The 15,813-nt window shown below is 39.9% G+C and overlaps 2 protein-coding genes across 4 annotated transcripts; one reads left to right on the top strand and one right to left on the bottom strand.

Moving 5' to 3' along the window:
* On the top strand, window positions 1–7,484 carry fosl1a (FOS like 1, AP-1 transcription factor subunit a). Of its 3 annotated transcripts, none has more exons than XM_088294010.1 (5): window positions 1–26; window positions 359–468; window positions 1,899–2,162; window positions 5,005–5,112; window positions 5,565–7,484. In XM_088294010.1, exons 2-5 carry the CDS (start codon window positions 364–366, stop codon window positions 6,090–6,092), a joined length of 1,005 nt encoding a protein of 334 aa, XP_088150136.1. In that variant the 5' UTR covers window positions 1–26; window positions 359–363; the 3' UTR covers window positions 6,093–7,484. The 3 variants fall into 3 exon arrangements, with proteins under 3 accessions (XP_088150136.1, XP_088150137.1, XP_088150135.1); XM_088294011.1 differs by lacking the exon at window positions 1–26 and adding an exon at window positions 31–169 and having other exon boundaries at window positions 374–468; XM_088294009.1 differs by lacking the exon at window positions 1–26 and having other exon boundaries at window positions 39–468.
* A 2,088-nt stretch (window positions 7,485–9,572) lies between these two features.
* Window positions 9,573–15,278, bottom strand: ccdc85b (coiled-coil domain containing 85B). Its single transcript, XM_088294987.1, has 2 exons — window positions 14,649–15,278; window positions 9,573–13,570 (listed from the first exon to the last, which is right to left on the bottom strand). Exon 2 carries the CDS (start codon window positions 13,549–13,551, stop codon window positions 12,949–12,951), a length of 603 nt encoding a protein of 200 aa, XP_088151113.1. The 5' UTR covers window positions 13,552–13,570; window positions 14,649–15,278; the 3' UTR covers window positions 9,573–12,948.
* Between the last annotated feature and the right edge of the window lie 535 nt (window positions 15,279–15,813).

Genomic DNA, 15,813 nt, shown 5'->3' with positions numbered 1-15,813 from the left:
AATGATCGCCACACTATGATTTCTAGGTGAGTGACTCATTATCATATGATACACCGAGGGTCGTTTCTAGAAGTTTAAGGACCAGTGGACCAAAAACAAAACCTTTATTCCTTCTTCTTCACCCCTCCTATTCGTCACTGCTTGGACTCGACCGACTTGCCTCTAAAGCGTGCGTTCACTTTGAATGTGAAAGTTTATTTTTTAACACTCGCGCAGACTAAATTGTATCTTCTTACGCTTATTTGGGATAAATTGTTTAATTATTTTTCTTTTTTTAAATATATATATATATATATATATATATATATATATATATATATATATATATTTATATATATATATAAATATATTTACTCAGAAAGGATGTACCCAGGTCACGGAAGAGGCAACCCGGCGTTCGCGGGCGGCGCTTCTGGGTCAAACGCTGCTTCCCTGGAAAGCACCACCACTTCCACTACTCAAGAGCAGGTAAGTGTATTTCAAGATACACGAGCTGTCATCACACTTGCCTAATGCCTCCATATTGCTTTTTAACATATTTTCACATGTGCTATACTCAGCATATTCTATAGGCTATTAGCATCAATGCATTAGCATGCCTATATACATAGAAATAGGCTGTGGAATACAATTTCCCCTTGAAATAGGAAACGGGTTAATACATTAAAAGAATTGAAATAACAGTTGAATAGCTGGAAAAGAGGCTCAAACTATACTAAACCGATATCATAAGATGTTTAAGTTGTTAGTGTGTTGTGAAATTAAACATTTATCCAATTGTAGATCCTTGAGAGTCTCAGGGGCTCCAACCGCGAATTGCGTAAAATGCGTGAATGATTGATGAGCCATTATAATTGTCAAGAAAAAAAAAAAAAAAACTTTTTTCGGGGGTTACCGCAATCCAGGTCAAAAAGCGCAAACAGAACAAGCAAGGGTTTCCTGGGACAGTTTGAGGGAAAAAAACGAAATTGGTGAATACAAATATCAACAATACAATCTAATATGCTAAATAACACAGTGATTCCAAACCACTGTGCCACTGGAAATCATCCATTTTCATTGAATTTGTTCCGAAATGACACTTTTTCTTTTATCATGTACTTATGCCATTGTGAAAGGCAGAACAATTAACTGTGCTTCCACTAGATGGCAGAAGTTGCATTGAAATGACTACTAAGTTGAAATGAGTTGAGGAGGAGGCGAAAGTGGTGGTTTGCCTGCATCTTGTAGCTTTGTAGGTAATAATAAACCTTCTTGTGGTGTTACATCAGTTACTCATAGATTTTACATTTTTTCTCATTTCCTCAGCCAAAAAGGCGAAAAAGGTTTCCCCTGAATGACCAAATGAAGCTCCTCTTCTTACTTCAACAAAGTTCATTGACACCAAGATGCCAGCGGAAATTCCTAACACAATTTATTGTATTATATTAGAGTTGCCTTTGTCATGAGGGAATCAGTGGGTTTTTCAGAAAATAACAGAGAATAGGTTCCCTAAAATATTCAGTAACACATGAATGTGTGAATGAGGGAGTTCACTGCATATATTAATATAAACCACTTTATCTGAATTTTGGCACAGGTATAAATGCCAAAAGAAGGCAACAACACATTATTTATTCAATTAGACCAGGCCAATGTAGCTCCTCCCTTTACTTCAGCATAGTTTCTAGATGGCACCAAAGCATTGTTTTTAGATTAGACATGGCTTTGGCCTGAGCAAAAAAATTGTTAATCTGTGATTTTTTTAGCTCCCGCCCCCAAAATCTGCAAATTAGTCAACTGTGTTTAGGTGCTGGTTTATTGTACATACAGTATAAACAGGATCACCATATCTTAATTTTTCATGAATTTATTGCTGATCAGAATAAGGATGCCTGATTCTTGTGGTGTTTTGACAGAAGTTGAGCATGGCCGGCTCCAGCCAATTCGTGCCCAGCCTCAACGCCATCACGACCAGCCAGGACCTCCAGTGGCTGGTGCAGCCCTCCCTCATGCATCCGCCGGGACCTCCCCGCTCCCCGGTGCCGCCTTACCCGTCCCTGTCCAGGGCACGCCCGCAGGTTCCTCCACCGCCGTCTCATTCACACTTCATCCGGCCGGGCGTCATCAGAGCCGGTGCCAACCCAGCCACGGGTCCGACGCGACGCAGGAACGATGAGCACGTAAGGCGAACATACTAGTGGCCTATCTGATGCAACATGCGTCAGTAGTGTGGAAAATTAGTCAATAGTGGATCAATGTATGTCAAAAGTAGTGCGTAATATCCTGTGACACTCATTGACACATCTGCGCTGTCCCAATTGGACTTGCGCAACTTATACGTACTGACAGAACCTGATGAATTTGATTTTTTTTCAGAGGGGCGTGCAAGGACACACTGTTTATTTAATTCCTCACTTGTTGAATTTGAGACAATATTGACCAAGTCAAATAATCCCTTGGGACAAACAAACATTGATAGCTGGCCAAAGCAGTGTTACAAATAAAAATAAAAAAATAATGAAAGGCAGAATTACAATGACCTGATTCCACATTTGAACCTTCTGAACCCACGTTAATCCTTGGGGGGGGGCCTCTGTAATTGGAAATAACGTACAAAATACTTCGTTAATGTACATGTAGATTTTACAGGTATATATATATATATATATATATATATATATATATATATATATATATATATATATATATATATATCTCTATCTATCTCACATATAACATACATAGCATCAGCAGATAACGGCCTTGACGCCCAAAAAACAAAACAAAAAAGCAACGTAACAAGAGAGCAAACAACTGTCTATGTTGATTCTCAGAAAACCAAGTTAGGCTAATTCTTAAAAAAAAAAAAATAGAGTACAGCTGGCTATTGTTAAAAATTTCACAATTCAATTCACTGGAATTTTAGGTTGGAATTTCAGTTCTTTGGGTTGTGATTCAGTTCGTAGAAGTATAAATATATAAGTAGAGTACCAGTCGACGTTTTTTAGAGAAATTGTTTGCCGCTCACGTAAACATATATGGCACAGTATGTCACCTTATGTTTTGATGATGATTAAAAAACATCAGAAAATTGACAAAAAATATACTTTTTTTTCTATATGTCCGGAGTTGCAGAATTATACAGGAAACCAAAGTCAAGTCAAGTCAAGTCAATTTTATCGCAAATTGTGTGCAAATCCCCTCCTACTGGAAAATCAATGTGAAATTGTGCGGAGAAGTATTGCGATAAATCGATTAATTGGTATTGAGAACCAGAGCGTAATTCAGTTTCATGTCGTATTTAATTTTTAATTCATGAGCAGGAATAAAAAGAGAAAATAAATTTCCTTCAGATGACATTTAGTGGCCGGCAGTACTTTATTGTGTTCAGCATTTCCCGTTGAAGCCATAAAACTTAAAATGGTGTTTCTTGCAAATGACAAACATGGACTTAGCCCACTCTTGTTCTAGTGGCACCAGTTACAGAAAAAAAACATTCTCAATTTAATATTTCAGGACATTTCAGAGTCTGTAGCTTTTTACTTTTGTGCAGGTATCAGGGTTGAAGCAGTACGGTACGTTCTCTTTTTTTTACACTTGTACTTAAGTACAAAGTGTGAGTCCTGATTCTTTTTCACAGTAGAAATTGTTTTTTACTTTGCTACTTCAATTAATTCCAGGGTCTACCATGAGTTGACCCACTACTTCTTTTATCTCTCTTTTTTTTGGGTATCTGTACTTCTACTTTATTACAAAGAAAGTATAATTTTCAAAGTAAATCCCCCAAAAAAATGTTTGGTACTTCAGTACATTTCAATATCAGTACTTTTTATACCCTTCCCATTATCCCCATGAGTCGAATCATTGCTTGTAATTTCATCAGTCTTTTACTGAAGTATTTACTTGTACTCCAGTGAGAGTGTCAGTACATTGACCTCCCACAGTGGCACATTTATTTTCTCGTGGTGTAAATTGCACAGGAAATGAACTCATAGGTGACTCACAGGTTTCGCAAGTCACGTAGCGTGACTCACACCTGAGTCACTGTTGAGCTCTTAGAGTGACTCATCAGTCTTTTGAAAGGGCGGGAAACTGCTGAGCGACAGCGGCTCTTCAGTATGCTGCCAGCCAGCGTCAGTGCTGGACGGAGGCCGAGTTGGGGTGCAGCACAGACACAAAAGCAGGCATATTTCAAAGATTTTCTGCTGTGACTCATAGATTAGATTGGCAATTTTGTTCTGTGTCATCATGACTGTATTTCTACGACTGCCTTCTTGTACCTTTCGCATTTGAAATTATCTTTCGTCACAGCAAGACGATTTTATAGGTCACACTCATACCGTTGGATGGATGGATGGATAGATAGATAGAGCTTATAGCATCACACTTTCTGCTATCTAGTTGTCACTATAAATCGCTGTCTTAAATATATACAATACAATTTTATTTGTATAGCGCTTTTCATAACAGTTGCAGCTGTAACAAAGTGTTTTACTCAGAGTTTAGGTAAAATAATATTAAAATAAAATAGCCATAATTCAATAACAAAGACAGTGAAAGCAGATGAATAAAGTTACATTCGTTTTTTTTTGTCAATAAATCTTTTGTGTCAATGGAGTGAAATTTGATATCTCAAGACACAGAGAGATAGGTGATGCTAAAATGTGAAACGTTTTTGCTAATATCATCCAATTTGGATGTAGTATGGCATCGAAATGTGTGTCATTTCATGAATTGGTCGAGAAAAAGTGGATGCGAGGGCCCATTATAAACTGCTTGAAGCTTTTGTGCTCATTACACTCTTTTAATTCGTTTTAACTATGGAGCCCTGTCATGAATAGTGAAAATCCATTAGTAATTGATGCACTCCAAAAACGTTTGTCATTGCTCTACGGATGAAGTGCCTCGATCACTTCTACATTGTTCATTCTGTTGAAGTTAGTATATCTGGTTGGAGCTTCTGATGGAATTATTAGTTCAGTTCAGTATTTGTCACTAATTGTTGCTTGTTGTTATTTCCAGTTGTCTCAGGACGAGCTGGAGAGACGGAGAATAAGGAGAGAGCGCAACAAACTGGCAGCAGCCAAATGTCGCAATCGCCGTCGGGAGCTGACCGACACACTACAAAGCGTGAGTGCACAAATTCAACTGAACTCAAAGACAGTTGAAAGTGTTCATGTCCAATACTATTCATTTCTGGACGCCGGATGATTTCAAACGCATTTAATAATAACAAATTAACAACACTTGAACACTTAAATATCATCCATGCATCCATATGGATGGGCCATAGCCTTGTCTCATGGAAAAGTAGTGCTTTGCTGCCACCTGTTGGTACTCCACACCTATGTTGAAATGAGGGGACGGGCTTCATTTACTGAGGCCTTACTCTTGTCTGAGAAAAATTATTTGCCACAGTCTTGTGGCATCCTGGTGCCAATGATTGATTTTTGCTATTAGTGAGGGAACACTACAGGTTGGAGGGTAAAAAAATATATTTATGTTTGACTTTTAGGGCATTTGGATGTGTACTAGTTTCAATCAGGCCATAACTCCCACATTTGTTGTTCTGTGTGCTTTAGGAGACGGACCTGCTGGAGGATGAAAAGTCACGTTTACAGAAGGAGATAGCTGAGCTGCAAAAGCAGAAAGAGAAGCTGGAGCTGGTTTTGGAGGCTCACCGTCCCATCTGTAAAATCCAAGACTCCGACTCGGACTCGGAGGCCAGCGCCGCGCTCTCGTCCTTGGCGGGAATCAAGATGGAGCCCGAGGACTACAGCATGCCTGGACCGTCGCGTCCTAAGCAGCCAGCCAAGGGGGAAAGGCCCAAACCCAAGATCACCATCCCCACAAAGACATCCTCCTCATCCTCATCTTCATCGTTAACTCTGGCCGTCAGCCAAGAGTCCGAGGCCCTGCACACCCCCATCCTCACCTCCACCCCTTCCCTCACCCCGTTCACGGCCAGCATGATTTTCACGTACCCCGCGGCCCCGATGGATGCGCCCCATCAGGCCCCGCAGCCTTGCGGCGTGGCACATCGGCGTAGCAGCAGCAGCGGTGACCAATCGGATCATTCCCTGCATTCTCCCACCATCCTCACTCTGTGACTGATGACATGATTGCAACCGACCATTTCAAAACTTTTTTTTGGGGAGGGGGGGGCGGGGCATTCTGTAGTCCAGGGGTTCTCAAACTTTTGGCGTCCAGGGTGAAATTTTTGCAAGAGCCCCCCCTTCATAGTTCTCACACTAATTAAATACATCTACTACTACGTCCAGGTGCCTCTAAATGCTATAGGAATTGAAAGCAACATATTACAAAAAAAAAAAAAACACTTAACATGCGAAAAGTGACTTAATTCTTTCTGTCTTTCTTTTTTTACAGACCAATAAGGAACAACATTGACGTTGAAATTGTAATTTTACAAGAGTAAAATTGAGTCACATTTTAATAACTAGGTTTCAAAAAGATAACTTTATTTGAATCGTAATGTGACAACTCTTATTCCCAGAACAGTATTCTTTAAAAAATAAGACTATTTTCTAAAAATATTGTTAGAAAAATGTCTAAAAAGGACTTTATTCATGGAATAATGTGGCATGTTTTTTTTTGTCGACTTTATTGATTTTGGAGGCGTCATTTTAATTGGCCCAACATGAAGGTAGTGAGCAGTAAGAGGTTTATGATGCTTGTTTTATTGGTGCGTCTGTACGTCTGCACTTTTTAAAAATGTTTTGAATAATTTTGCTAATTATTTTTCGGACCACCAAGCTGCTGCTCGCTGACCTCCAGTGTTCCCCGGACCTCAGTTTGAGAGCCTTCACTCGACCTGAGTGGCATCAGGATACACTCATTACGCTCTTACTTTATGGAGATTTTCTAATCGACAATATTTTATACCTCTCGTTTTCAAATGGCAATATTGTTTGAAAATGAACAATGCATGCAGAATATTTTATCGAAGTATATTTTGGTAATTTTACATAAGATTGAATTTTATGACAATGTTACCTCACGGCATGTAACATTTGTTTGGAAGGGAAAGTAAAGTTATCCTTAGCTATTTTTTTTTTTTAATATACATTTTATTGACCACTAAGGCTGGGCCGTAGGAGTTAATAGCGAGCATATTTATTTGCGAGAGGGTAATATATTTTTGATAATGGGTGGGCAGTGCCTTACTTTTCATCTTTGAGCTCAGCATTGTTTCAGAGACATTAAAGACTTTCACAACGCCTTAAATGCTTCTGATATTTTGCATTTCCAGTACAAAACTGCAAGTTGACCAACGCAGGGTACTAGTACTATGACAATTTAAGATTTTACTTGCTAACATGCAGCGCTTCACCAGCACTGTGAAACAGATGTGCTGCAGAGATTATCCCATCACATTACAGATATTCAATTAAAAAAAAAGATCTACCACGGAAATATTTTTAAGTGATAATCCCCAATTCAAATGCATAAATCAGGAGACTCATAGCAAAGTACAAGGATGATTGTTTTCAAAGAATGCATCTCAGTTTATGTCTGTGACAGGTAGAAGAATTAAACGCTCTTCCACTAGAGGGCACAAGCTGCAATAAAGTTGTGAATGCCCCAGTTGCCATTGAATCTACACAATAAAAGTGTATTTCTTTTCAACTAAACATGAACAGATTTCACACTGAGTATATTTTCGAGTAAATTGACACGATATCATCATTATTTCTGAAGTAAATCCTGAACACAATCAGAAGCACCGACCTACATTAAAGACCTAATTTCTAATACTGAATGTGTTCCATGCAATACACTTTTCAAGTTTGCGTGGCCGTCATAATTTCCCGTTGATCGGTTGGTTCATCAGAGCATAATTTGTTGCGGCAAAGTTCGTCTCCATTTGTGTGTTTTTGTCACTTCATAAGATAAATAAAATAATACTGACGGCCCAGGTATGCGCAACGTGCCACTGCTAAATTGCTTCACGACAGTGGTGTGCGGTCATGGCCTTCTTTGCTGGACTAAGGTAATCATGAAATCATGAACATATTCTTCACGTTGATGTCATATTATATCCTAGTGTTGAATTTTTATGTTGGAGTTTTTATCCAATCAGAATCACGGTTCCTCGTGTTGCTAGGCAGATTTCATAATACAAGTGGCTCGCACTATTCGTCCAAGGCTGTCAGACGCTATCTTGCGGGCATCTGTTCCGTAGGAAAAAGGAGGGGGGGGGTTACAATTGATAGACAGTTGCAATAGCCAATCAGATCACGAGTTGATGACCGTAAGGCCTTCTCGCTGGCCTTACCTTGAAGGTGACAACGCGTCTTGTGATTGGATACTCACTTGTGACGGGGCAGCGCTATGCGGAATCAACACACCCGAAAGTCGTAACTGGCGACTGTTCTAAAATCTAAAATATATTCTTGCTTTTTTAAACCATAGTGGCCGAAGGAGGGAGAAGTGTGGATTTAATTTCAGATACATTTGCAAGGCCATTTTCAAAACAGACCTTTCAAGAGAAGCTAGGTCGTCTAAAATTTACACAGTAATGCGTAAGTGTCTTTCTATTTATTATTTCTCCAGACGTGGTATCATGAATGATAGTAGTATGAGGGTTATTTATTCAAGTCTGATCAAGTAGGACTTCACTGAAGGCCTACGTGTGAAAAGCCCAGCCTGCCACTGCATCATGTAAAAGTGACAAATATGTCCCTTGGCTCAATAAAAGTGTGGAAACATTGCACTCTGTAATAATATACATTATTCCGGATAAGTGCTAACGTGCTCTCATCCTCTCCATCGCGCTTCTGCAAATGGAAGCGAGTCGCTTGCTAATACAGTTCATGCGTGTCTCTGAGGGCAATGGGTTGCTACGCTCAAAGTGGGTTAGCAACATAGACGAGGGACGAATGACAGATGGAGAGCTGGAGGGGGAATACAAAGTGTGCGCACCATGCAGTCAAGTCAAGCCTGTGCGGCCCGTATCACTGACAAAATGTCAATGGAGTAATGACCCCGTACCGGAAACTCCCCTTGTAGGGCCTCTTACTTGCTGGTTGCTGGCTGGTGGCGAACAATATTGATATTAGTTCATATCAACGACACAACTGGAAACCCCCAACGACATTTCAATGACCTGTCATGGGATTAGGAAATCTCCCTTATGTGATTCTCAAATTGCGGTACAGTTCTCCATTATTTTTGAAGAGCACTTAGGCCTACAACCTAATATATTTGAACATTGGTCATTATGTTAGTATTTGGAGAATCAAGTGTTTTTCGAGGTGGTTGTAAGTTTGAGCACTATTTTATCGTAATGAAGCCACTATAAAATACTATTACTAAAAATATTTAAAAAACATACTATTAATACTTAAAAAATAATCTAAAATTAAATATATCAAATGTCAGTTTGCAATTAATTGTCATTTAAGATTCTTACAGAGTTACTTTTGTAAGTCTGCTTTCGGTGCTGCTTTTGTCGTGAGTTGTTATCCATCATCCTTCTTGCCTGGGGGGAAGAGGTCAACACAGCACACGTGCACAAATCAATCGTGTGTGTCGTGTAGTCGTGCGTTTCACACAAAAAGAGAATGGCGCAGTGGCAAAGTGTCATAGCACTGTATTTAAAGCTCTTCAACGCACTATGAGCACACAGCCCACCGATAAAAACAGCTCAATTCTGTGCATCACTCGATGGGATCGTTCAACTAAAAGGGTTTTGCAATGCCACATAATGCAGAGAACTCAAGGGAAAGGAGGACTCAAAGATATACAGTGTGTACTCACAAAAAGTTTGGGATATTCGCTTCCAGTCTCGCTGTTGCACTGTAAACAAACAAACTCGGAATTTATTTGTATTTTATCTGAATTGTAATTGACACAAAAAATCAAACCTTTTTTTGTCTGACTTTTCCTCTAATACTTTCCTTTGTCTTAATTTCCTTCCAGTTTTATTCTTAACTTGAATATATTGTAATATTAAAAAAATGAGGGGTTTATTTTGTCACAGATTTTATTTTAACTTTGACCAAAATATTTTTAAACGGTTAATTAATTTTAACAGTTATTTTGGCAAAAGATATATTTAATCCGAATTTATTTAAACAATAATCATTTTTATTCTGAGTTCATTTGTATGTTGACAAAAATATTTTTTTCTTTTCAGACCATCAATTTATTTCATGACTGACAATTTTTTTAAGATAAAGTACTCTAATTTGATCTTAACATTGAAAGAAAACTATTTTGATTAGTCTGAATGTGAATACATTTGAACAAAAATATTTTTTTAATAACTATTTTAACAGTGATTAAAGCTAAATATTTTCCCCTCAGAATTTAGTTAAAAATTGACCATTAAAAAATGTAATCATGAGATAATTTTAATAATTAAAAAAATATATATATTCCTAATTCCAATTTTAATATTGTGCAAACAAATCAGTGCTAGCACATTTTTTTAAATATAGTTTGATTTGAATACAAAAACCTTTCAAAACAAAAGTTCACTAGTAAAGATCAAAGTGTTATATATACTCCTCCAGTACCTTCCAAAATCCCAAACTTTTTGTGAGTCGTGTAAACGCTCCTTAATGTTACAGGGTTTTGTAAATACAAAGCATACAGAGAATTTGCAACTTAAAGTCTGTGCTGTGTCTTAAGTGAACATCAACACCAACTAAGTCAAAACGCAGAAGAGTGATTAATCCAACATGTTCCGACTTGTTCTTCTTCTTTTTCCAGTTTGACACAAAGCCTTTCCAGTTGGTTTGAAAAAGTGTTCATGTGAGCCCTAGGACTTCTACGCTCACTCGCTCGTGTTGCCACGTGGCTCATGCGAAACCTCAAGGGCCGCCATCGTGGACTGCTTGGCGAACGCAACCATTGCCACGTGCGTCGCATGGCACTCGAATCCTGGTCCTGAGGCGGAGAGTGCATAAAATAGGACACGTTGTTGGGCGCCCATGGCAGATTTTCACAACCTTCAACGCCACTTCATTGCTATGAGGAATTCCATCGACTAAATATGGCTCAAAACTGGATTGAAATTGATCTTTCGACCAACAATTGCGCTGTCCAGTGCAATAGAAAAAACGGCTCTTTTTTTTTCTACCAGTGTAGGCTAGTCCAGTGTTGGGCTGCAAAATTCCAGGAAACTTTCACAGAGAAATTTATGGGAACATTTAACCAAAATTTAAGGTTGGCTCTCAACTCATTGTCATTCAACAATTAATGAATATATTTGTTTGCCTGTGAAAAAACAAGATTCTGCATCACAGTAATGACAAAGAGTTGCCAGTACTTATTGCCGTTGCATTACTTTCGATTTGAGAACAGCATAGCTTTTGAATAGTAGATAAGATAAGGAGGTGAAACTTATCACATCACTTATCACTTTATGAGGGAGATAAATGCCGAGATGTTGAAAGTCGGACAGGTTCATACTCATACTCCAACAGTATGTAGGATACAAACAGAGTATGTGTCGCTGTAGCTAGTCGAAAGTGTGAGTTGCCATTGTGAGAAAAGATGACGCAGTTCACGGATTGAGTGGTGAGTAAAAAAAAGACACTGACTTTCAACTCAAACCATGCTGAGTTTCTTTGTTGTTTAGCTGTAAATGAATTTGTTTGAAAACAAAATCATTTTCTCAGCTTGGTTTTTAGTGTATTTTACGTAGAAAACAGTCATTTGGGTGAAACCAACTCATCTACTGTTGATTACAAAAGAACGGAAAAAGCTCGAAAACAATCATTCTCTTTTGGTTGGAGCGGGGGGTCCATCAATTCCCATAAATTTCCATGGAAAATTCCCTAGCTTAACTTCCAGAAATTTCCTATAAATTCCCCACCTTTTTGCAACCCTCGTCCAGTGCATGAGATACATCAATGCGACCCACTTTTTGGTCCCATTACTTGTTTTTTTTTTCTAAACAACAAACCACTGAAAAGGGATTTAGGCAGAAGAGTCATTAGAAAACCTGTAAAACGAATCTAAACCTACAGTATCTAGAAAGGTCTGTGAAAAGTCCTGAAAAGGTCAGCGATGTGGCACACAGCAAGTCTTGCAGCATTCAAAAGGCTCACAAAGTTGAATGGAACAACTTGGCTATGTTCGGAATTGCTCCCTTGCCACCAAACATTCACGACAGGTTGACTCCTCAAACACTATAAAAAGTTTTGCACTCAAATCTTTCTTTGTTCAATTTCGTGATTAGGGAGTCGAAACTATAAATGAGTCCAGAATCATTCTCACTGACCCGACTCCCGAATCACTATATTGGGATTTTGACCGCACTCACCGTTAACTAGGTGGTCCTCTATTAAAAAAACAAAAAAGAAAAAAAAATCCTAATTTCATGACTAGGTTGTTGAGAATGATTAATGATTCACAATCGATGACTCGTTTATGACTTCTGTGAATCTTGATCTCGGGATTTTGACTCAACTTTTTTTGCGCAGTATGTAGTTCACTGTATAAAATTCTTTATTTCGTGATTAGAGAGTTAGGAATAATGAATGATTCGTCATTACCGACTCCCTTGTCACTATAAAAGTTTTTTAGCTGACTTTTTAGGAACTATCTAGGTCCACTATATAAAAATCCATATTTTGTAAGCAGGAAGTAGGTTATGACGAATGAGCCACATTCTGAGCATTCACTAATTGCAGACTCCCTAATCACAACACATTTTTTTTTCATGAACTTTTTAGGAACAATCTAGGTCTACTATATAAAAAAGCCTTCTTTGTGAACAGGGAGGCAGGACTGATGAATGATTCAGAATTCGAACAGAGTTGCTGCCTCTGGGATCATTCACTCATTCTCAACTCCTTAATAACTACAAAAGGATTTCTGGTAGATTGGCTTGGCACACTATATGCAAAAATCTTTAGCGATTAGGGAACGATTCCGACCACAGCCATTGTGTCCAGCCCTCGGCGTCCATATTCGAAGCCCTTGTAAGACGCGTCAGTCATCTGGCGAGCACACCAAGTGGAGCTGGTCCGGACTCCCCACGCTTCCTGTACTCGAGCTGCCGTCCCCCAGGTCCCGGGCCACCATGCACGGGAGGGCCAGCTCGGAGGACCCGCCGGGGCTGGAGTCGCTCCGGCTGACGCACTCCTCCTCCAGGACCAAGCATAGCTCTTTGAGGTCCAGGTTTTCCTTTACCAGACCGTCCTGGGTGCGCTCCAGCTCGGCCAGCTTTTTCAGGTAGCCGCCCAGGTCCTCACGCATGACCTTGGCGGCGTGGTGGCCGAAGTGCTGCCATTCGCGTGCCAGCTTCTTCACTTTGAGCCGGTCGTCATCCAGGAAGCAGCAGAGATCCCGCAGCTCCACGTTCTCCTCCTGCAGGCGCTGGTTGATGACTTTGAGCTCACGGATCTCTAGCAGGTGGCCCTGGAGCTGCTTGTTGACCTCCTTGATGAGACGCCCCCGCTGGATAAGCGCCGAGATCTTCTCCGACTCCTCCTTGCGCAAGCGACTCAGCAGCTCCTCCTTGGAGCATGCCAGCAGGTCCTCGTCTGACATCTTTGACAGCTCCCGCGTCAGGAGCTCCCCTTCGTTGCTCATCTTCTTTTCAAATTCAACCCTTTGACAACCAAGATAAAAAAAAAAAGTTTAGTCAGTTTCATTTGTAGGTATTACTTTTGGATTGATTTATTTGCTAGGTATCAGCAGCATGTTGCATTGAGCATGTACGCAATCATAAACCCATGTTACATAGTATTAAATGACTGCATTGGCGAACGGATTCAACATTGTAGAGATCAACAATTGTAGAGAACTGCAATCGAACTGTAGATATTTGTGACTCCAAATTAGCCATTATATTTTAATACAATACAGTCGTACATGATTAATAACGTAACAAAAATGATGGGTGCTGGAACGGATTAGTGGCAGTTCAAATCATTTAATTTAGATTAGATTTTTTTTCATTTGTTCACAAGGGACAGTGTATTTTAATGAACCTTACAATAGTGATAAATAACGTAAATGCACTATGATGATAGCGGATAAATGGCAGATTAATTCCTCTGAAATAACTGAACTGCAGGGCACCAGATGGCACTATTTCAGTCAAAATGAACTTTCGCAACTCACTCCTCACTCATATTGCTTTGGCCTGAGGACGAAAACAGTGACTCTGTGTTTTATTTTTTTTAAGCGAATATCGGAAGACAGGTTCCCCCAAAAAACATACTATAAAGGTGTTCACTGGCGTTCCTTGGCATAACGATGCCACAGGATAGCGGCAGCAAACTATTTATGGCCAAACAAAGCTCAGCTGGCTCACTTCGACATAGCTCCTTGGCACAAAGAAGCCGAAGAATGGTACCAGAGCACTACATTTGTCTAAATTAATTATGCCCCGCCCCCATTCTTTTGATTAAGGGGTTTTAAGCTTTTTTTCTCTGTACATATAGTCTTCTGGTAATTTCAGAAACTACTTTTTATGAATTCCTTCTTTTTTAAAATGTCTTTAAATCTTTGGTTTGTAAATGCATTTAAATGTTGTCAGTGGAGGTTCTAGTAATTTCAATAAGCTACTTGTGTTATCTTTGTTTTTCAGCAAACAACAGATGCTTGAAAAAAACGAAAAAGAAATGTAAAAAATAAAATAAAATTGCAAATTGGCAAGTACACGGATGCTTACTGTGCTGTACCTGAGAAAATGTGAAATTGTAGAGAGGAAGCAATTGGTTCACAAGATGACCACCCTCATCCAGTGTGTCTTCTGGGTGCAAACATCACCCCAGCAGGACAAATTCATTTGACCAGATTTTGTGCTCAATTGTGTGCTTGTCGTCCAAAATCATCAGAGCTCCAAATCAGCTGCAAAACAGGCCTCCGCGAGCAAGGGAACGGCCACTGTGCTTATTTCACCTCCCCGCGAAGATGAGGGGGAGGGTTGTATTTTCAAACCAGCAGCTTGCAAAAATGGCTCGCTCCATCCACCGCCGCCTTTGATGTTTTTTTTTTAATCCATCACACAACGATGCACAACACTGATGTTGGATGTTGTGTTTGTACCACGGTGGTCGCCACTCGCCATCCGGTTTGGACTCCGAGCTCAAAGGACTCTCTCTACGGTTTCTCCACTTCGTTGAGAAAGCAATGGCTTCTTCTTAAAAACGCTTCATTCTCAGGCGTGGAAGGTATAAAAAAGTACAAGGCTTACAAAAGAGTCCGATTTGGTGCGCGTAACGCCGTTTGTGGCCATTATCGGGCTGGACATTGAGCACAACAATGTCCGCCTCCACAAGACACTTTCACGGTTGGGATTCTCCGCTAGCGGCTACACGGCATCAAGTTACACAAAGTCACCGGAAACCGATGGGATGATATTTCAAAATAAGTGCGTTCTGAAAAAAATGTTTTACGGCAATTTTTTTCCCACTACGAGTGATACTTTTAATCTGATAGATTTTGCCATTATGGGCTAATCGCTTATTTATTCCCTTATCTTTGCTGTCTATTTTAAAGTTAATGTACTACTACTGCACAGTCATTTCCTTATTAGTAATGACTATGTTGGCATACTAATAACACAGCTCCGTTACTAGAAGGGCAGGGCAAGCCCTCCCGGGGGCGAAACGGTCCGTCCCGGCTGGACGGGCGGTGGTGAGGGGTGACACATTAAAAAAAAGGGGGTTTTGATGAACAAAGACCGGGGATTGGTTTTAGTCCGGCCCACAAATCGGCCTTTGTGCATGTAATGAATCTACTCACGAAATGGGCAAACGAAAAAAATTGCCTCACGCACCACTACTAACTCTTTGTGTTTGAAGAGCCGAGCGGTCGAGGGCAGAAGGCTGGCCAGATCGTGGC

The sequence above is a fragment of the Idiotropiscis lumnitzeri genome, chromosome 4 (assembly GCF_059441095.1).
Source record: "Idiotropiscis lumnitzeri isolate Australia: NSW breed Sydney's pygmy pipehorse chromosome 4, RoL_Ilum_1.0, whole genome shotgun sequence".
Classification (NCBI taxonomy): domain Eukaryota; kingdom Metazoa; phylum Chordata; class Actinopteri; order Syngnathiformes; family Syngnathidae; genus Idiotropiscis; species Idiotropiscis lumnitzeri.
Note: the sequence above shows the minus strand (reverse complement) of the source record. Positions and strands in the feature narration are given on the sequence as shown.